Source organism: Muscardinus avellanarius, assembly GCF_963383645.1.
Source record: "Muscardinus avellanarius genome assembly, chromosome: 10".
NCBI classification, from domain to species: domain Eukaryota; kingdom Metazoa; phylum Chordata; class Mammalia; order Rodentia; family Gliridae; genus Muscardinus; species Muscardinus avellanarius.
In genome coordinates, this window is record NC_137796.1 from 3,624,407 (window position 1) to 3,645,779 (window position 21,373).

At 56.3% G+C, this 21,373-nt stretch overlaps 1 protein-coding gene across 1 annotated transcript; it reads right to left on the reverse strand.

Moving 5' to 3' along the window:
- Nucleotides 1-3: 3 nt before the first annotated feature.
- KLHL36 (kelch like family member 36) lies at nt 4-9,566 on the reverse strand (the record flags this gene model as incomplete). Its single annotated transcript, XM_080703139.1, has 4 exons — nt 4-559; nt 2,623-2,780; nt 4,519-5,592; nt 9,507-9,566. 4 exons carry the CDS (start codon nt 9,564-9,566, stop codon nt 4-6), a joined length of 1,848 nt encoding a protein of 615 aa, XP_080559265.1.
- Nucleotides 9,567-21,373: the final 11,807 nt, after the last annotated feature.

Sequence of the window (21,373 nt, forward strand, 5' to 3'; positions counted from 1 at the left end):
CGGTCACTGGGCGCCATCCTGGTGCCGCCGGCCCCTGCCCTTCTTCTTCTTCTCCTCCAGGGGTGGCTTGAGCGCGCACACACAGGCCGACAGCCCGGCGATGGCCTTGGGCAGGTCGGGGCCGCGGCTCCACTTGTCGGCCTGGCTGTCATACACCTGCACAGCCTTGGAGAAGGCAGTGCTCTCCCAGCTGTAGCCGCCCAGGATGTAGATGCGGCCCTCCCACACGGCCACGCCCGACTCGCTGTTGGCCTGCAGCAGCGGCGCCACGCGGGTCCACTGGTTGCACTGCGGGCTGTAGGCCTCTACACCCAGCACGTCGAAGCGCTCCATGGACTCGATGTTGTCGTCGCTGCCGCCGATGGCGTAGATGCTGTCGCCCAGGCTGCACATGCTGTGCCAGCCGCGCGCCGTGCTCATGGGCCGCCGCTCCTCCCACACGTCCGTCCGGTGGTCGTAGCACAGCAGGTTCTTGCGGTACGGGCCGATCTGGTAGTCGTGGCCCCCCGAGATGTACACGAAATCCTTGTAGATGGTGCCCGCGTGGCCGTAGGTGAACCTGCGGGGACGGAGGGCAGGCGGCTCAGCGCTGTGCCAAGCCTCACCCCCACCAGCCGGGCACCTTTGCCCTGTGGAGCGGGGCAGCCTCCCCGTCGGGGGACCGCGAGGACGGGAGTAAACCTGGGGGCCCCCGCCAGCCGCCATCGGACGGGGAAGAGCTTGAAAGCAGGGGCCTCGAACCTCCTGCCCCCAACTCTCCATCCCTCACCTGGGACACTCAGCAGGTAACAGGGCTGCCTCCCCGCTCTAGTGCCCAGAAACAATGCCAGCAAGGTGCTACTTAGGCACCAACACCTGACCGCATGGCCTGCCAGCTGAAGGAAAGGGCGCCACTCCAGCCACAGGACACTGGGGAGACCAGGCTGGAGGCCGAGAAATCAGCTGGGAGGGCATCTGTCAAAACCCATCAGGGGACAGGCTAAAGACACACAGGCTGGACGCTCGTGCGGCTGATAGCAAGCTCCCAGCACTTGCTTCCAGCAATGAAGCTCACAGAATTCCTGTGAAGAATTCAGAGAGAGGAGAGGCCTGGAGAACCCGTGTGCTTTCTGTGCAATTTTCTATAATCCTAAAACTCCTCAAAGCACTAAATATATTGAAAAGAAAAAGGCCCAGAGAACAAGGTCTTGCGCTTTGGAGCAGCAGGGACCTAGGGTGCAGGGAGGGGCACGGGGTGGGAGGCGAGGGGCACAGGGCAAGCCGCAGAGGCCCCACTGTACCAGTGAGGAAGTGTGTGAAAGAAGAAACGTGTCTAGGATAGAAACGGTCAGGCACGCACGGGTCACTGCATCCAGGACGGCGTACGTTCCGACTTGGCAAAGCCATGTGAATCGCTAAAGAATAATGTAATTGTCGGAGCGTCTGTGTACTTAAATCACACTGGCTGGCGCAGGGACAGCGGTGACCACAGATGCTCTGCACGCTCCCTGGCCTGACTTCTCCATCTGGAGAACGGGGTGATAAAGGGCCTCAACGCAGGGGGACCAAGGGCTCTGGCTGGCCCAGCGCAGGCCGGACTCACACCACTGCCTGCTCCACTCGCTGTCGCCTGGTCGAGGTGACGGTCACAGGGGACCTGCCTCTTCCCCGCCAGGCTCTGTGGGTACCCCGGGCTCAGCGCACCCGGCGCCAGGCCTGCAGGGCTGCCGTGGGGCGGGGAGTGCCGGCCACTCAGAGGCTTCTTGGACCATGGATGTGAAGGCGATTGTTTGTCTAGGAACTGAGGGACTAGGACTCAGGTCCGACTGTGACGGTGGAGCACGAGCCTGGGCTCTCAGCATGGGGAAGCTGTGAGGAGGTCTGCAGCGTTAAGACAGCCTCCGCAACTTAGCGGGTCTTGGCAATCTAGGGAGACCCTGTCTCAAAACACAAAAATAAAAAGGGCTAGAGCAATGGCTTGGAGGGAGAAAGCCTCTGGGCTCAACCTCTAGTGTGTCACACACACACAAAACAAAAGTACAAAACACAGGTACACCTGTACCCCGCGTACTTTTCTAACTCTCGGGGACAAATTCCCCGAGACACCTGGGCGCCTGTCACAGCAAGGCGGCTGCGGGGAACCGGCCATGCACGTGGAGCCCTCCGTCTGCCAGCGTGACACTGCAGATTGTGGCCCAGGGCTCAGGGAGGGCGGAAGGGCTGCTCCACCTCCCTGGGGTGTCAGCAGCGCCCCACCCAGCCTTCCCATGATGCTGCAGGGCAGGCACAGATGGGGAGGATCAGACAGTGCTCCCCTGCCCAGACTCAGCAGACTGTCCAGGAAAGCCCTTCCTGCCATGGCTCGATACTCTCAACAGCTCTTGAACCAAACAGACTCAAAACTGGGGGACAAATCTGCTCCAATCTGCTGTGTGAGCAGCAGAGCAGACACTTCCACCCTGACCATGTGACACCAGAGCCCGCTCCCCACCTCCATGGCCCACGCCCCTTGGGCTGTCTCCGCTGCGATGTCTAGCCAGGAAACCCCTGAGAACTGGATGCCGAAATACCCAGAGCGCGAGTAGACTGACTTTATCCCATAAAGGGTCGCACGGGAAGGGCTGGTGCCTGAACCCTCATCACCTTGGCAAGCCAGCCACGTAGGACCAGGAGTCAGTCTTGGGACTGTAGGTCTCCACCGAGGAGAGCGCACCATTCTCGTTCCGGCCACCGACGGCCACCAGCATGTCTTCGACGGAGGCCAGGTAGAAGTCCACGCGCCGCTGGTTCATGGAGGCCACCTGTGGAGGCGACACACCTGTCCTTCCTTGCTCAAGCCCAGGGCCGCGCCGTCACAGCCGCGCTCTCCACTATGTCTGCTGAGCCTACGGCCCAGGAGGCAAGCGGCGGCCCATGAGCTTGGAAGAAAGGAGCCCGGCCGGAGCAGAGGGGCCGCTGGGTGGGGCTGCTCTGAGCCCCTGAGGTCTCTGTAAGACGCTCAAATCTCCAAGAGGGGTCGGGGCACATGGCTTTCCAAACATGTCTGGCCCCATGGTCAACCTCGTGGACTAGGGCTCCAGAGGGCACACAGTTTAGCACCGCCTTGCTCAGCAATCCTCTGAGATGAGAAATCCATCTTTCCCTTCCTATCTCCACCCCATATTAAAGAAAATTAATGCGGACTGCCATTCATGTTAACAGAGCAGAAAGTGGTGCTCCAGGGAAGTTAAAGCCCCCCACTCCCTTTTCCAATAATCCCAGCGGAACACATGAATGAATGTCCCGCATGTGATGAGGCATCCGGGCTGCCACCATCCCAGAGCTCGGGGACGGACGCCAAAGCTGGAGCCTGCTTCTAGTGGCCTGCCAGCCCGGGGGCTAGGTGGGGATTTAACTCAGGGCCTCACACCTAGGCAACACTTTACCGCTGAGCTGCACCCCAGCCCTTCTGTAAAAATTTATTTTGAGCTGGGCGTGGTGGTGCACGCTTGTCATCCCAGTACTTGGAAGGCTGAGACAGGAGGATCGTGGTTCGTGGCCAGCCTTGTTACTTAGTGAGGCCCTAAGCAACACAGTGAGATCCTGTTTCAAAATAAAGGATAAAAAATAGGGCTGGGGGCATAGCTTGGAGGTAGAATGCCCCTGGGTTCAATCCTCAGTATCACCAAAAATAAACATTTTTTTTTTTTTGGGACGGGGTCTGGCTAAGTTGCTGGCTTTGAACTTCAGATTTTCCTGCCTCCGCCTCCCATGTGGCTGGGATTATAGGCATGCACCACCACACCCGCCTGGGTTAGATATCTTGAGCATAAAACTGAATCCATTCTGAGTGTTAAGCTCAGAAAAACACCAAGTTAAGTAATAATACGGAGGTGTGAGTATAAAGACTGGGACGGATTCTCCTAGGTGGTGGTCTGGAGAGGACTTGCAAAAGCGGGGGTACCGTCCCTAAGCCGGGTACGTGTCAGTCAACATGGCTGCGACCCATGAGATTCCATCCTGAGATGCCCAGCGAGGCCTCGGCCACGTTGGGCTGACCCGGGTCTGACGCGCAGGCTCCTGCTCTCCCCAGCATCAGGCCCTGGGCCTGCGCAGGGCCGGGGTGGGGGGTGCTCGGCCCCCTTGAAGCAGCTTCCAAAGCTCCGCCAAAGCAGCGCCCGAGGCACAGGGCGCCTCGCCTGAGCTATAAGCCGGCAGCCAGGAGCCCGGCGTGGCCATTTCTGCCCAAGCGCAACTGGAGGTTGAGTACTCGGTCCCTCAGTCCGACCGGCCACAGCTCGGGCGCTCAAGGGCTGTGGCTCAGTGGTAGCAGCAGGCGTGGGCCAGGTCCACCCGTGCAGTCCACCACGGCGACCCTCAGAAGGGGCCGTGGCCCTGGCTCTCCCAGCAGAGCACGGACCGGGAGGGGCATCGCTTTATGGTCACACCTCGTGAGAAGGACAGTGGTCCAGGCCCGAGAGGAGGAAGGGGAAGTCAAGGCTAGGTCAAGGAAAGCAAAGAGGCCTCAAGAGAAAAGAAACAAGCTGGCTTTGCTCTCACCTTGATCCACTGTTTACAGCGGGGGTCATACCTATAAAGAAGGCTGGAGGCCGCGTCCCCTCCGTTGTCCCGCGAGAAGCTGCCGCCCGCGATGAAGACGAAGCCCCCCAGCACGGCGACGCAGTGGTGGCTCCGCCGGGCCGGCATGGGCGTCTCCTTGACCCACTGCTCGCTGCGGGCGTCCAGGTAGCAGTTATCGTCACTCAGCTCCAGGCAAGTCTCGGAGACCTCGCCGCCCACGAACAGCAGGCGCTCCTCCTTGGTGCGCAGCGCCGTGCGCTTGGTCTGCAGGACGGGCTGCGCCGCCAGGCTGTTGTGGTAGCGCACCGCCTCCTCGATGAAGCCCTCGCAGCCGGCCTCCCGCGGCAGCAGCGAGCACACGGCCGGCTTGACGCGGTGCAGCAGGTCGTTCTTGGGGATGAGCGGGAAGTGGATGTTCTCCAGCACCCGGTGGGCGTGCGCCTCGCGCTCCGGCTGCTGCGTCAGCCACTGCAGCGCGGCCTGCAGCAGGTCGTGCTCGCACTCCCGCTGCACCTGGCTGCTGCTCAGGTACACGCACAGCTTCTGCATGGAGACCGCCTGCAGGAAGGCGGGCGTGAAGGACAGCGTGCCGAAGTGGCTCAGGACGAAGCCGTCGATGAAGGCGTCGAGCCGCTTCAGGCTGTAGATGGAGGCCAGCTCCTGCAGGTACAGGTAGTTGTCCTCGCTCACCTCCTGCTCCAGGTACTCACAGCAGAAGTCCACCGCCGCCCAGATCTGCAGCAGGTGCGCCGTCTCCAGGATGTAGTCGATGTTGCCGCCGTCCAGCGCCAGCTCCCCGCTGTACAGGAAGTCTACCACGGCCTTGAGGCCGACGTAGGAGGCGCCGACCAGCTCCACCTCCTTCTGGAAGGCCTCCCGCATGCCCAGGGTGAACATGGAGTTGAAGTAGTCGCTGCACACGGCCAGCAGGTTGCGGTGGGCGGGCACGCGCTGCTCGTCGGCCACGAGGACCACGTCACAGAAGAGGCCCCGGAGGCGCTGCTCGTTCAGCCGCTGCAGCACGGTGGTCGAGTGGTCGGCCCAGCGGTACACCTGGACAGAGAAGGCGCGTCAGGGGCAGGATGCAGCTGCCGCCTGCGGGGCCCTGCCAACCCGGGGGAGGGGGCGGCATCTGAGGTAAGGCACGAGGAAGAGACCAGCATGAAACCCAGGGTGCGTCTTCTACGAGGTGCTGTTTCTCTACTTCCTTCGTTTTCCATTTTTTGATCCAAGCCAGGGGCATTCTACCTCCAAGCTATGCCCAGCCCTTTTTATTTTTTGTTTGAAACAGGGTCTTGCTAGGTTGCTGAAAGCTTTTTTTTTTCTTTTTTTTTGGTGGCGCTGGAATTGAACCCAGGGGCATTCTTCCTCTAAACTATACCCTTAGCCCTATTTTATTTTTATTTGAAAATAGTGTTTTCCAAGTTTGATGAGAACATCGCTACTTGCTGAGACTGTCCTGGCACCTGCGATCCTCCTGTCTCAGCCTCCCAAGTACTGAGATTAGGAGTGCGCATCACCACGCCCGGCTTAAGCTTTCTTTTCTTTTCCTTCTCTCCTCCTACTCCCTCCTTCCAGGCCTGGGCACAGAGGTTTGAAGTGCAGCGGCTGGGCAAAGGCCCTAGGCTCAGGGGACTCTGGGCTGAGCCCTGGACTGCCGTGTGCTGGCTGTGCCGTCCCAGGGAAGCTGAGCCCCTCCCTGGGCCTTTCCCTCATCTGGCTACTTGGCCGAGGGTACTGACCACCCAGGTTCAGGGAGTTCAGAGACAGGCGTGGCAGGAGCGCAAGCCTGAGGAGCCATGCCGCCGTGCCCGCCCTCTCCCAGCAAGGCTCCGTGCTAAGGCCGACGGCTCGCCCGTCTCACTCGGTGCCCAGCACGGTCACGACACAGGCGCAGCCCCATTTCACCGCTCGGTTCCAGGAGGTGGCAGATGACACAGTCAACTACACTGCCCTGGGGTCCAGCTTTGAGAAGTGTGGCTCTGCCACGTGCTGCAGCCAAGGAGATGCTGCTCGCGAGCCCTCCGGGGGCTCATGGCACGCCACACGCCCTGCTGTGCGCGCCACACGCCCTGCCGCGGACCCTCGAACCGTCAGGTGAGGAGCACAGAGGTGGAAAGACCGAGAAACTTGGCCAGTGTCTGCCCCACAGGCCCGCGCGCCCGGCCTGCGGGTCAGCCCTTATCAGCGCGCTCTACTGGAACAGAAGCTCAACGTGGGCAACACGAGTTCACCCACTAGAACACTTCACCAGCAGACAATGACTGGGTGCCGAGTGCCCCTCTAGAAGGTACCACACGTGTGAGAACCAGACCAGAGGTTCTGAGCCCCGGGAGGAGCAACCAGAAGGACGCCGGGGACACTGCACTCTGCTGTATCTGCTCACTATAAAGGAAAAAAAGAACTCAACACGGGGAGAAGACCATTCAGAAACGTTCAGGAGAGCCTGCCTGTTCAGGGGGAAAGACCCGGCCAGCCTCACAGCCTCGAGGGCTGGCGTGGAGGAGGGGCAGAGATGGCGGCGGGCTTGCACCCCGCTCTCTGTAGGTCCCTCTCTACCAGTGCCCTGGCGGGGGTCCTCTCTTCCTCCCTCCCAATCCACTCTTCGCTGCTTCTGTGAGCAAAGCACTGTACTTCCTGTGGCCCCGCCACGTCCACTCAGTCACTGTCTATCAGAGGAGAGAGCAGGGCCCAACAGCTGCTACCTGAGGCTCCTCCCAGCTCTTCTGGAGAGAAGGCAGGCCTGCTGCTCTTCCAGGACGCCTCCTGAGGGGGCGTCTGTTTATTCTGGTTACTCAGGGAGGCAGGCAGGCCTCACTTGGCAGGCCTCAGGGAGCAGGAAGGACTGGCCCTTTCGGGGTACAGGCTGAAGGAAGTTAAGAAGCACCCCAGCAGCAGGCCCCCGGTGGCTCTGAGCTGGCCAGGGCGCGGAGCCTCGCTCACATGGAGGCACACTTGTCCCAGGCTCCGGGAGCACTGGGGAACCTCCAGAGAGCACTGCATGTGGCGTCTGATCCAGGGGCCAGGGAAGGCAGGGGGGTGACCTTGGCGTGTCCCGAGACATCCTGCCTCCTCTGCCTGGGCCTCGACCACAGCCTGCCCCTAGCAGCACAGCCTCACAGGTGACAACTTTCAAAACATGCGCACAGGAGTTCCCGATTTGTTTCTGTGCTGGAGATGGAACCCGGGGGCATTCTATCTCCAAGTTATCCCCCCAGCCTTGTTCTATTCTTTCGAAATAGAGTCCCGCTGCGTTGCTGAGCCTCACTACTTGCCTAGGCTCCAACCTGTGAGCCTGTCTCAGCCTCCCAGGTACTGGGATCGCAAGCTGAGCTCCCAATTTTAAAGGGCCGCAAGCCACAGCGTTTTGGCATTTCGGGTCACTTAGGAGCTCCGGCTCCCAGCGGGCTTTGCCGGCACCCGCCCTGTTCAATCCTTGGCTTCCTGTTTCTGCACATTCTCACACACAAGGCCAGGTAGAGAACACAGGTGGCCAGGTGAGTGCCTGAGGGAGGCAGCAGGCAGGGAGCCTCCCTCCTAATGAAGCTCCGCCCGGGTGCTCCTGCAGCAAGGCTGCTCCACAAGCAACCCGGCCCTGCTGGCAGAGTCTCAGAGGCTCCCCGCTGGCCCAAGCAGCCAGGGGCACCAGAGCTTCCCCTCTACCCAGGTCAGAGCAGCCAAAGCTGCAGTGTGCCCTCCCATCTGCCTGCTGGCTGCATGGTGTGCTTACTGTCTAGACATGCAAGGTGCGCTCAGGCCTAGGGCGCGCAGTGCTAAAGACACACATACAGTCCACCAAGGGCAAGAGAGCCCGGTCCTAAAAGCGCCATTGAGTGAACATCCAGCTCGGAGCGGAGCGCGGCGCTGAAGGACAAAGATTTCCAGTGCTATCAAACTTAGAAAGCGACACTGTCTCCGCAGCCAAGGTTGGGGACAAAGCTCCTTTGAGCCAGCAGCCGGACCCTCCTGAGCTTTCACAGGAGATAAGGCCGGGCTTGGCGGGAGCCCGCCCAGTCAGCTCAGCTGGCAACAGGAGGCAGCCTCTCTGCAAGGACACCCCGCTTTTCTTTATGTGCCTCTGCAGCGCCTCCTCCCCTTCCTCAAGCCTGCAGGCTGCTCTCCCCAGGGCAGCGACTCTCCATCTACTCCCACCCCCTCGGGAGCCTTCCGAGGATTCTCCCACACGGGCATGCCCTGTCCGCCTGGGCCGTGTGCACCTAGCGTGCTATGCCCGCAGAAAGCAAGCGGCTTCTGCACCCCGGGAACCAATTTTCACCCCCTTGGGGGTGGTAATGCCCTCATCAGGAATGTAGGATTTGAGGCAACTGTAAATTTTAATCCTCAAAGGGAACATTTTTACAGAAAATGGGGCATTTTTAGCATTTGTAATTGTAAGACGAGTGCCCCCTCTTCAGGCAGCGCCCGCCTCCCAGGGCTCAGAGGGAGCCAGGCATGCGCACTCCCTCAGACCCCTCCCCACATCCCTCCGGTGACTTCCACGCGGCCAGCCTGACCAGGGCTGGGAGAGTTTCCTGGGGAACCCATCCTGGCTCCCTCTCGGGGTCCCAGAGTCCTGAGCTAGGAAGAGGGGCCTCCTGAGAACCACGGTCGCAGGCCAGGTCCTCCATGGGCCGTCCCTGGAGACGCGGCGCCCACACAGGGACAGCAATCTGAGCCTGTCCCACCAGCCTCCTAGAGTTGACACAGGAGTGAGGCTGTCACAGGGGAGGATGCTCAGGATGCCACCCCGAAGAAGGGGACCGCCAGCCATCGTGTGCAGACCTCCCCTGCACCGTGGGCCGCCTCCGCCTTCACGACGCCCTCTGCTCCCTGCCCATGTCTGCGGGTGCTCGGCGTGAGAGACGGACGTCACTAACGGACCATGGTCAGCGTGTGAGATTGGGGTCACCGGGAGCACCCTCATTTCCCAGGCACTGTGCAGGAGAGGGGAGTGAGCGCTCACAGACCTTGGACGACTCGCTGATCTTGTAGGGCCGGGACACGCGTGTCTGCCTGCTTCCCTCCATTGTAAAGCCGCGGCCTAAAACGAGAAAAGGAAGGATTCACTCTAGGTCGTTCATCCATGGCGGGCACTGCTGGCAGGTACCAAGGACAAGACTGCAGGAAGTCACGAGAGAGAAGGGTGTAGCTGACACTGAGCTGAAATACAGGTGCCAGGACTGTCTACAACATCTAACTAGTGCCCCTTTCCTTTATCATCTAAAACTGGACTACATCATAGCACTTAGCTCTAGTCACAAGAACTCACCTTTTTTTCTGTACTGAGGATTAAATCTTGGGGCATTCTACCTATGAGCTATACCCCAGCTCTTTTTATATTTTGTTTTGAAACAGGGTCTCACTAGGTTGCTAAAATTGCCGAGTCTGGCCTTGAACCTATGATTGTCCTGTCTCAGCCTCCCAAGTATTGGGATTACAGGTGTGCACCACCACACCTGGCTAATACCCACCCATCGGAAAGCGGCCTTTTGGCTGGATCAAAGTTAAATGATAACAGGTATTTCAGGACCCAGATTACAGCCCTGGAACTGAGATAAGAGATGTTCCTGTGCCATCTGCTTTAACTCCAGAACGACTCTGCCACAGATGAGGACAGAGATGTGGTCACAAAGCTCATCAATAGCTGGCAACCAAACCTGGGTCTCCCCACCTTCCACACCTAGGCCTTTCACCTGTGCACGCGCAGTGAGGCCCAGATGTCTCCAAACCCCTCCTTTGCAAACACCACGATGAGGTCAAGGATTTGGCACAGGGATGTCTACTAACATGTGTGAGGTTCATTCTAGACACACACACACACTGTCCTCAGGTCTTGTGCGCGTCCACGCTTAGCTGTGCTACAACCCCACAGGCCAGAGCGATTTTTCTGCCTGAGGGAGAAAACCCGCAGGCAGGAGGCCTCTGCTGAGGTCTAGGCCCTGCCTGGAACATAAACATGAACAAGTTGTTAACCTCCCTGAACCTCCCGGTCAAACCTATCACCTCGCTGGACCTCGCCATCGAATCCACAGAACTGGCTGGTGCACTGGCAGTGTTGGGTTTCTACCAGGGTGGAAATGCCAAGCAACTCGCCGACAGCCACAGCTCAGAGGACAGGGATGGCACCCTGAGGAAGGGCTGAGCTAAGGACCTGGGCTAGGTTCACAAGGGGATTGAGGGAGAGGAATTCTTGCAGTCAGAGTCACAGAGAAGAATGACTTTGTTACCTACTGAACAAACAGCCTTTGTTAATTTAAAAAAACGATGAAGCAAGGAGTTAGCATTACTGCTACCATTAATGGGAACACTGGAGGGACACCTTGTTCCCCAGGGGCAACTTCATCCGCCTGGATAAACTAGCAACTTTGTGACCAAGACAAGCAGTGCCCCCCCCCTTCCCGCCTGCCCCTAGATTGTTTTGAGGACCAAGGAGGAAAGGGAAAATCAACATTGACAAGTACCTAGGCACGCCCTGACTTCCTCTTTCATCTCAGGCCCTCGGCGACTGGGGTGCCTTCACCCCAACCTCAGGTGGCTGAGGGGCTCACCCAAGGTCAAGGAGCAGAAAACACGGGTACCTTCTCTCCACGCCCCCCTCCGGCCCTAGCCAGGGCTCAGATTTGCTGTCAAATACTAGAAGCTTTCTTTTCTAGGCCAAGATATCTAGAGAGAGTTCCCGGGCGCTGGAGGCTCCCCTTTGTCTCCGGGCCAGTGGTCTGGGTTTTCTACCGGGGTGTTGGGTGTCAGCTGCTTCCTGTGCTTTTTGCAAGCAGGTGAAGGGTCAAGGCCATCGCCATCCACAGTGAGGATCCCGTTACGCGGAAACGGTCCTTCGGCAGACAGGGAGCAGAGCCCACGTCCCGGCCGGGAGGGTCCCGGGGGAGCCTCCGCCCTCGGCGGGGGAGGAAAGGCTGCGCGGCCGGAGCCCGCCCGGCGGCCGGTAGCCTTCGCCGTCCCGGGGCCGCGGGCGGAACGGCGGGCACAGGGGCGGCCGGGCGGCCCGGGGCGCGGGGGGCGGAGGCGGGGGCCGCGGCGGGAGCGCGCACTCACCTGCGGCCCGCGGGCCGGCGCACAGCCGCACCTGTCGCACCTGCGGGGCGGCGGCCCTCCCGCGCCGACCCGGCCCGCGCCCCCGCCGCCCCGCCCGGGCACAAAGGGACGCGGGGCCCCGCTCGTGCGCCCGGCGACCCGCACGCCGCGAGTCCCGACGGCAGGCGGGGCGGGGCAGGCCCACCCGGGACGCTAGGGCGCGGGCGGCGGGCGGGAGGCGCGGCGGCGGCGGGGCGCGGGAGCCCCCTGGCCCGAGCGCGGCGCGGACATGGCTCCCCAGGAAGTGCGAGCGGGGCGGAGCGGCTCCGCCAATGGCGGCGGGCGGGGGAGGCGGGGCGGGGCCTGCGCGACGGAGGCGGGGCCGGGTAGGGACGCGGGCGCAGCCAATGGCGACGGCAGGAAGAGGCAGGGGCGGGGCCTGCGCGACGGAGGCGGGGCCGGGTAGGGACGCGGGCGCAGCCAATGGCGACGGCAGGAAGAGGCAGGGGCGGGGCCTGCGCGACGGAGGCGGGGTCGAGTGGGATGGGGGGACGCAGCCAATGGCGACAGGAGGAAGAGGCAGGGGCGGGGCCTGCGCGACGGAGGCGGGGCCGGGTGGGGGACGCGGGCGCGGCCAATGGCGACGGGCGGCAGAGGTGGGGCGGAGCCTGCGCGGGGGCGGGGCTTATCAGGATAGGGGGCGCGGCCAATGGTGGTAGGCGGGGCCTGCGTGCACAGTGCGGCCGACCCAGGACACTCCTAGGGCCGCCCGGGTCCCGTGTCACCTAACGCCTTCAGATTCACCACCCGCCCCGCCGCTGCGACCCGGCGTGGACAGACTCGAGCGCAGGCTCGGGGCAGAGCTCTGGCCACCGGCCTTCCTTCAGGGGGAAGGTCCCCTGCGCCCCCTGCGGGGAAGCCTGGGCGGACAGGTCCCTCTGCATCATGTTTCTGTCTGGCTTTCTGCTTTGTTCTAGTTCTTTCCATTGTCGACTGTCCTCATTATTATCTTTGATTTTGTGTGTTACTTGGGATTGAACCCAGGAGCATTTTACTGCTGGACTACACCCCCGGCCCTTTTTATTATCAGTTATTTATTTATTTTGGTGGTGGGAATTGAACCCAGGAGCTTTCCACCTCTGAGCTATACCCCCGGTCCGATTTTATTTTTTATTTTTGAAACCAGATCTCACTAAATTGCAGATGGCCTCAATAAACTGCTGAGGCTGGCCATGAACCTGCTAACCACCTGTCTCAACCTCCCAAGTACTGCACCACGCCCAGCTTTTATTTATTTTTTTATTTTGAAACAGGATCTCACTAAGTTGCTGAGAGTCCCACCATTGCTGAAGCTTGAACCTGCCGTCCTCCTGTCTGGGCCTCCCAAGTACTGGGATTACAGGCATGTGCTGCCATGCCTGGCTGGCTGTCCTTATTTATGTATTTATTTACTTATCTATTTATTTTTGCAGTGCTGAGTATCAAACCCAAGACCTCAGAGTATCTACTACTCAAGCTCACTCCCTGCCCACTCATATTTTTTAGAAACCCTCCAGAGCAGGGTTTACAGTAGATTTTATTTCTGGCTGGTCCCCCAGGCAGGTACCCAGTAGCTGCACAGTAGATATTTGTTGACTGAATTGGTTAAACTATCATCAAGCTATCAAATGTCAGCCTTCTCTTGTACTGCAGCCTGGATGAAACGTGAAGACAGTACACCAAGGGAAGGAATCCAGACAGGCACAAACGGGCACATGTTATATGATTTTGCCTGTGCAGAATCCCAGAACAGGCAAAACTGTCAAAGCTGGAAGCACACGAGGCACGGCCAGGGACGGGGAGGTGGGGAAGTGATGGTGGCTACAGAGTGTGGTGGCACACACCTGTAATTCCATTACGTGGGAGGCTGAGATCAAAGGATCGTAGATCTAAGGCCAGCCTCAGCAAACTTGGTGAGATCATGTTTTAATGTCCACTTTTTTTTTTTTTTTTTTTTTTTTTGCGGGTCTGGGGATGGAACCCAGCGGCATTTGACCTCCAAGCCACACCCCCTACCCTATTTTTTATTCTTTATTTTGAAACAGGGTCTCATTAAGTTGCAGAGGGCCTGGGAGGCTGAGACAAGAGGATCACAGTTCACGGACAGCCTCGGGTACTTAGTGAGGCCCTTTGCAAGTCAGTGAGACCCTGTTTCAAAATAAAGAATAAAAAATAGGGCTGGGGGTGGAGCTTGGAAGTAGAATGTCCCTGTGTTCCATCTCCAGCACCACGAAGAAGAAGAAAAGAAGAAGAAAAAAAAGACGAAGAAGAAGAAGAAGAAGAAGAAGAAGAGAAGGAGGAGGAGGAAGAGGAGGAGGAGGAAGGAGGAGGAGGAGGGAGGAGGAGGAGGAGGAGGAGGAGGAAGAGAAAAGAAGGGCCTAGGGTATAGCCCAAATGTAGAATGCTCCTGGGTTCAATCCCTAGTACACCCCCAGTCCCCCAAGAAAGATGTTTGCTCTGTGCAGAGAGTTTGGAAAGCAGAACAGAAGGGGAAGACATCACCCGAGGAGCGCTGCCGTCGGTACTGAAGGACAGGTGGGCCCCACGTTTCCCCACGTGTATCGTCCCTGTGCGCCCAGGCACACGCGCCCCTCCTCAGCCTGCTCTCCCCTCTTGCAAAGATCATGAGTTTTTCTCATGCCGACGAATTCTCTTCCGTGATTCGGTCTAACTGGCCGCCTGATCCTGCAGTGGGAATTATACACTTGGCCTTTCCAAACTTGTTTGGGGGCGGAAAGCTGGTGCCACCATCATAAACAACGCTAAGGTGAGCATCCTTACACGCACTTCCTTGAGCGCCTGTCTGCTGAGAGGGCAGAATCGCTGGGCCAGAAGAGGTGCATACCTGTGAGGCTCTAAATCACAACCCTCCCCTGAAGGAGGCTCCTAAATGGTGCCCCCCCCAGGGTGGCTCTATACTTCCACTTTTTTTTTTTTCACTAAGGCTGGAACCCAGGGGCATTTTGCCTCGAAGCTCCACCCCCAGCCCCATTTTTTTTTTTTTTAAATTTTGAAACAGGGTCTCATTAAGTAGCTGAGACTGGCCACAAACCTTCAGCTCCTCCTGTCCCAGCCTCCCAAGTACTGGGATTACAAGAGTGCGCACCACGCCCGGCCATCTAGGTCTTTCTGAGCACACAGCACAGGCTGCAAAGCTAAGAAGCTGGCCCTGGCTGGAACAGTTGGGTCTGTCACCAAACAGCTGGGGCTTTCACTCTGTGAGGTGCCTATTATTTCCATGCTTAATATCTTAATTCAAAGAGTGAATGTTGCCAGGCGTGGTGGCGCAGTCTTGTAATCCCAGCATTTAGGAGGCTGAGACAGGAGGATTGTGGTTCAAGGACAACCTCAGCTACTACTTAGTGAGGCCCTCTGTAACTCAGTGAGATCCTGTTTCAAAATAAAGAATGAAAAATAGGACTGGTAATGTAGTTCGGAGGTAGCATGCCCTTGGGTTTCATCCCCGGTACTGCAAAAAATAAATAAAAATAAAAACAAAAATAGACCTGGGGGTGTATCTCAGAGATGAATGCCCCTGGGTTCAATCCCCAGTACTGCAAAAAGTGGCAGAGGGCCTCACTAAATAGCTCAGGCTGGCATTGAACCTGCGATCCTCCTGTCTCAGCCTCCCAAGTACTGGGATTACAAGTGACGCCACCACGCCTGGCTGCTTCTTTTATTTCTTACTACGTCGCTGAGGGTGGTGGTAAACCTGGGATCCTCCTGTCTCAGACTCCGAAGTACTGGGGTCTTCAGTACTTAGGGCTGTGCCTCGGCCTGGTGTGCTGGGGTTGCAGTGATAATGAGTATCTCAGTACCCTTGGAAGTAGGGGTGCCCAGCTGCAAGCCAGATTTTCCCCAAGACAGCTGAGCCCGCAGGAAGCAGAGGCCTCTTCTTAAGGTGGCTTGTGGAAGCAGCTCCATTTCTTCCTGGGTGTTTCAAGGTTCTGGAGGAGGAGGAGGAGGAGGAGGAGGAGGAGGAGGAGGAGGAGGAGGAGGAGGAGGCTGCGGCTGGGCCAAGGTAGGGGGCCAGCCCTCCAATCACCCCATTCTGCTTGCCAAAGGTTTGTCCTTGGCCCAGCTTGCTTCCCAAAGGCTGAGTAATCTAGAAAAATTGCAGCTCCGCACAAAAGAGCAGGCCTACAGGCCAGCCCGGATCCCGTCCACACGTGGGATTCTTGGCGGGCACACTTCCGTTGAGTTAGTATGGTGCCAAGACATCCTGCTGCCTCGGCATCTATGTGTTGAGACCCCACTCCACATAGTAATCGGCAAGGACGCCCCGAGAGGCAGGTATCGTCTCTGGCCAAAGCCCCCCAACTTATAGATACCCTTCACTATTATTCCTTTTAACTTTCTATATGAATTGCTCCAGTGATGTGATTTATAAAACTGAGTCAGTGAAGATGAACACTCTAATAATCTGTCCAAGCGTCCTTGGCTCTGCTCAACAATAATGAGAAACTGGCCAGAATTCGGGTACTGTGATAAGCACCCCAGCTGCAGCAACCACAAATGGCCTCCGACCTTCACCGTTAACTTCGATAAAGTAGCTCAGTTTAAGGTAACTTTGTTTACCCTTGAAATCCTGCCCAGAGACAGAGAAAAACTTTGTGTGTGACCTTAAAGAAACAACTTAGCTGCCCAAATATAATAGACCCAAAGAAAAAGACTGTTAACTTTTATCTCAGTGTGAGCACTCCAGGAGACAGAAAAAATGGCCGCATAGTTAGAAATGAATATGACAAAATAAAGGACAGACATTCTAAATATATATATATGTATGAAGAAAAGGAAATACCGTAAGAGTAAGAAAAGCATTTTTGCATGAAAAAGAGCTTATCATAAGAAAGTCCCAACTGGAAAAGAAAGAAATTAGAAGGTTAAAAGCAGGTTGCAAAGAGTTTGTGACAGGGAAGTGAATTATTAAAGATAAGTAGACTTTTAATAGGCTTGTTGTTTAAAAAAGAGTGCTCAGCAGTTAAGAAAATACATCTGACAATTAGAACTAAAAACCTTGTGGTGTTGTTTGTGGTATTTTGTCTGCCAAACTGTGTTGTGAGTATGCTTAAGCTTTCAGATTCAGAAGATAAGATGCCAATACCTGAATTACCAAATCTCCTCACACTTGTTATATGAACTGAGCCCAAAAGATGGAAAGTTCCAGGAAGGGTTAAAAGAAGATTCCCCTGAGAAGCTCCCAAGCCTCGACTATCCTGGGAGGCTGCCACCTGGAGCTGCTTATCTGCAAGACCTTGGAGAGAAACAGAAGTTAATTCTTCAAAGGCCAACAGCCAGCTGAGAGACACCAGCCCCCCTTTTCTCTTAACTTTACTGGTGAAGTGTATAAATTTCTTGGGTTTTTCATAATAAAGTGTCATTGGCTCAAGAAGCCTTTGTCCACCTCAGGTCCTTTTTCCAAAGCGTCGTGACTAAAAACTTAAAGAATTCATAGAGGGGAAAGGACCGCTGCAGATAAGGATCTGCAGGACTTCGCTTGCCTTTTGTCCCATCTTTCTGAGGCCCCCGACCGCTAGTGGACTTGCCCCCCACAGAACTGAGCTAGTCGGTAACAGTATGGGTCAGAGCAGAGGTCAGGAAGAGGAGTGGGCTAGCAGTTGGGGAGAGCTGCAGGGGCGTCAGGGCCAGGCCTTGGGTGCTCCCTTGTCCCGCATTAAAGAGAGACCTGAGCCAGATATGGCGGCGCACACTTGTAATCCCAGTATTTGGAGGGCTGGGACAGGAGGATTGCAGGTTCATGGCCAACCTCAGCCATTTAGTGAGGCCATCTGCAACTGAGTGAGACCCTGTTTTAAAACACTTGTAATCGCCGGGCGTGGTGATGCACGCTTGTAATCCCTGTGCTTGGGAGGCGGAGACAGGAGGATCGCACTGGTTCGGAGCCAGCCTCGCTGGTTTAAGAGACCCTGTTTCCACATAAAAAAGTTAAAAAATAGGTCTGGGAGTGTAGCCCATGGGAGTGTATCCCTGAGGTAGAAGGGCTTCCAGGAACCCCAGTACCACCAAAAATAAATAGATAAAAATTTTAAAAAATAAAAATAAAAAAATAAAACACTTGTAATCCCAGTACTTGAGAAGCTGAGACAGGAGGATCATGGTTCGCAGACAGCCTCAAGTACTTAGGCTTTCTGCAACTTAGTTTGCAAACCTGTTTCAAACTAAAGAATAAAAAAATTGGGCTGGGGGTGTAGCTCAGAGGTAAAAATGCCCTGGGTTCAAATCCCAGCACTACAAAAAATAAAATAAATTTAAAAAAGCATGGTGGCACACGCTTGTATTCTCAACATTCGGGAGGCTGAGATGGTAGGACAGCCTCAGCTACTTAGTGAGGCCCTTTGCAACTCAGTGAGACTCTGTTTTAAAATAAAGAACAAAAAATAGGGCTGTGGGTGTCACTCGGAGGTAGAATGCCCCTGGGTCCCATCCCCAGCACCGCAAAATAAATAAATAGTAAAAAAAAGACAACAAAAAACTAGGGTTGAGGGGTGTACCTCAGAAATAGAAATTCCCCTGGGTTCAATTCCCAGTAACATGAAAAACAGAGAGAGAAGGAGAGGGAGGGAGGGAGGGAGAGAGAGATAGCGAGCGCCCTCCCTGTCCTCGGGTGGCACTGTGGCCCCTCGTTCCTCTCCTCCAGTGCTTTTCTCCCTGTTCTATCTGGATCTGAGCCTTGGCCTGCCTGCTCCCCTGCCATGCAAGCTGCCCCAGCTACTTAGCTCCATTGTACCTCAGTTTCCCCTCTCAGGAAGACAGCACCTGCTCCTCCCTCAAGGTATTGATGTGAGAGTTATCTAAATTAATTAAGACGTTAAGCCGGGCGTGGTGGCACAAGCTTGTAATCCCCGCGCTTGGGAGGCTGAGACAGGAGGATCGCGCAGGTTCAAAGCCAGCCTCAGCTACTTAGTGAGGCTCTCAGCAACTTAGTGAGACCCTGTTTCCAAATTAAAAAAAAAAAAAAAAATATATATATATATATATATATATATATATATATATATATATATATATATATATATATATTAGGTCTGGGAGTATAGCCGGGAGGTAGAAAGCCTCTGGATTCCACCCCCAGTACCACCAAAAATAAAAAATAAAAATTAATTAATTAATTAAGACGTGACCGAGCCAGGTACATAAAGCTCTGTAAGCACCGGCTTTTGCTGATAACACGGGGCACTTAGCAAATGGAGGACGTGCCTCGGCTTACATCTTACATCTTGGATTCCTGTTAAAATGGACGTGGTTTGGAAATGGACGTTTTCCAGTAGCCACGCAGGCCGCTGTGGGCATCGACTTCAAGCATTTTCTTAAGGTCTGGCTTGGATGGGAGGCAAAGGAAGCCACGAGCGGGACCGAGGTCCGCAGGGAGGGACAGGGACCCGCAGGGGCTCCCTGCACGCAGGCGCACTTGTGCTGAGCTGCGTGCTCTGGGGTTGAAGCTGCTCTCCAGCAGACTCACCACTGAGGTCCCTGCAGGCTGGCAGTGCCCGCAGCCTGATGGGTCCATGGCATGGGGCACCCCAACCTTCACTCCCCCCTTTTTTCTGGTACTGGGAAATTGAACCCAGGGTCATTATACCTCTGAGCTACACTCCAGCCCTATTTATTTATTTATTTATTTATTTATTTATGGTACTGGGGATGAAACTCAGGGGGGCATTCTACCTCTGAGCTTTATCCCCAGCCCTAATTTTTATTCTTTTATTTATTTATTTATTTATTGGTGGTACTGGGGATGGAACCCAGGGGCCTTCTACCTCTGGGCTACACTCCCAGACCTATTTTATTTTTATTTGGAAACAGGGTCTCTTAAGCCAGCTGAGGCTGGCTTTGAACCTGCACAATCATCCCGTCTCAGCCTCCCAAGCACGAGGATTACAAGCATGGGCCACCACGCCCGGCCTTTATTCTTTATTTTGAAACAAGTTCATATACTCATCAATAAAATCTTATAAAGTGTCTGACATGGCCAAGATTAAAAAAACCATGGCTGCCAGGTGTGGTGACACACACTCGTAATCCCACCATTTGGGAGGCTGAGACAGGAGAATCAAAAATTTGGGGCCAGCCTCAGCAAGTTAGTGAGGCCCTCTGTAACTTAGTGAGGTCTAGTAAGATCGTGGCCCTGGTGGAGCTGACCTTCTAGAGGAGAGAGGACAATAAATAGCCTTCATCTCTGGGGATTATGTTCAGGATTAGATGAGATGGAGCAGGAAAAGCTTTTAACATGGTGCCTGGCATATCCAACATGCTTAATAAATGTGACCTGCTCTTACTCACTGTGATCTGCCCAGCTCCCACCCCCACAGCTCTGCCCCTCAGGAGGGAAACCCCGTAACATGCGCGCCTCCACTCTCAATCCCCTACCCACGGCAGACATCGTTAATTGATCACCACTCTCAATCCCCTACCCACGGCAGACATCGTTAATTGATCACCGTACACTTTCCCCCAGCTCAGAGGTAGCTTTGGAACTGTAGGAGTCTCAGGCAGCAGCAGTAACAGGTGCGTATGGTCAGAACTCAAAGTCACGCTTTTCCAAGCACCTGCCTTGTTCCCTGACAATAGCGCCCGAGGCTGGGACCCCTGGAGTCCCATCTGCAGCCTCCAGGCTCAGTCTAGCACACCAGTACCTTGTCAGCTGAGCGGCTGCTTCTGCTCTGACCTGCTGCCCGGAACGTTGTCTCTCTCAGCTGCTCCGGAGTGGACACCTGCCGTGTTCTCACCAGCTCTCCCGAGTCCAACCCTGTTCCCCTCTTTTATTCAGGAACAATGGGTTGTTGCTAGGCTGGGGCTGCTGGGAAGTGGGAGAGACAGCCCCTGAGCCCGCAATTGCAATACTGTCAGATAAGGGCAGGGCGGAGGCTGGCTTTGGGCTGTGGGAGGCCAAGGGAGGAAGGAACACAGGGTCCTGGGAGTCTTCACCAGCAGCAGGTGCTGTCTCCATCCTCCCCACCTCCACCCGGTCCTCCCTACCTCCACCGCCAGGCTGACTCCCGGGCTGTCCTCCCCACAGCCTGAGTCTTGTGGTTCCGTCCTAGCGGTGTTCGCACAATCATTCGTTCGGTGTGGCGTGGCGTGGCAACCTGGGGTGGAAGGATAGCCCGAGTTCAACCCCGGCTTCTGCCTCTGGCCAGCTGAGTGACCTTAGGTTAATTACCAGCCTCTCTGTCTCGCCTTCTGGCTGTTTCTTTCCTTTTTCTTTCCATTCTTTCTTTCCTTTCTTTCTTTCCTTCCTTCCTTCCTTCCTTCCTTTCTTTCTTTCATTTTTGCGGTGCTGGGGATGGAATCCAGGGACATTCTACCTCCAAGCGATACCCCCAGCCCTATTTTTTTATTCTTTATTTTTGAAATAAGGTCTCACTCAGTTGCAGAGGGCCTCACTAAGTAGCTGAGGCTGTCTGCAAACCCACATCCTCCTGTCTCAGCCTCCTGGATGCTGGGATGACAAGCCTGCAGCCCCACACCCAGCAGCTGTGCTGTTTTATAACCCGCAGTGCACACGTCGGTTCCGCCTGCGCTTCATCCAGACCCTCAGGCCTGGGAGCGCACACCTGCTCCTCCTGCTCCTTTCAGGGAGAATGGCCCCGGCTCCTGTCGGGAAGCTGGGAAGATTCAGCGCCCTCCCTTGGAGCGCAGCCTGCAGCCGATCCCTGCAGATGCGCATCTGGCTCCCGGGCTCCAGGGCAGTCGTGGGACACTCCACACGCCAGAGCTCTCTGGACCTGAGGCTGGACATTGGAGC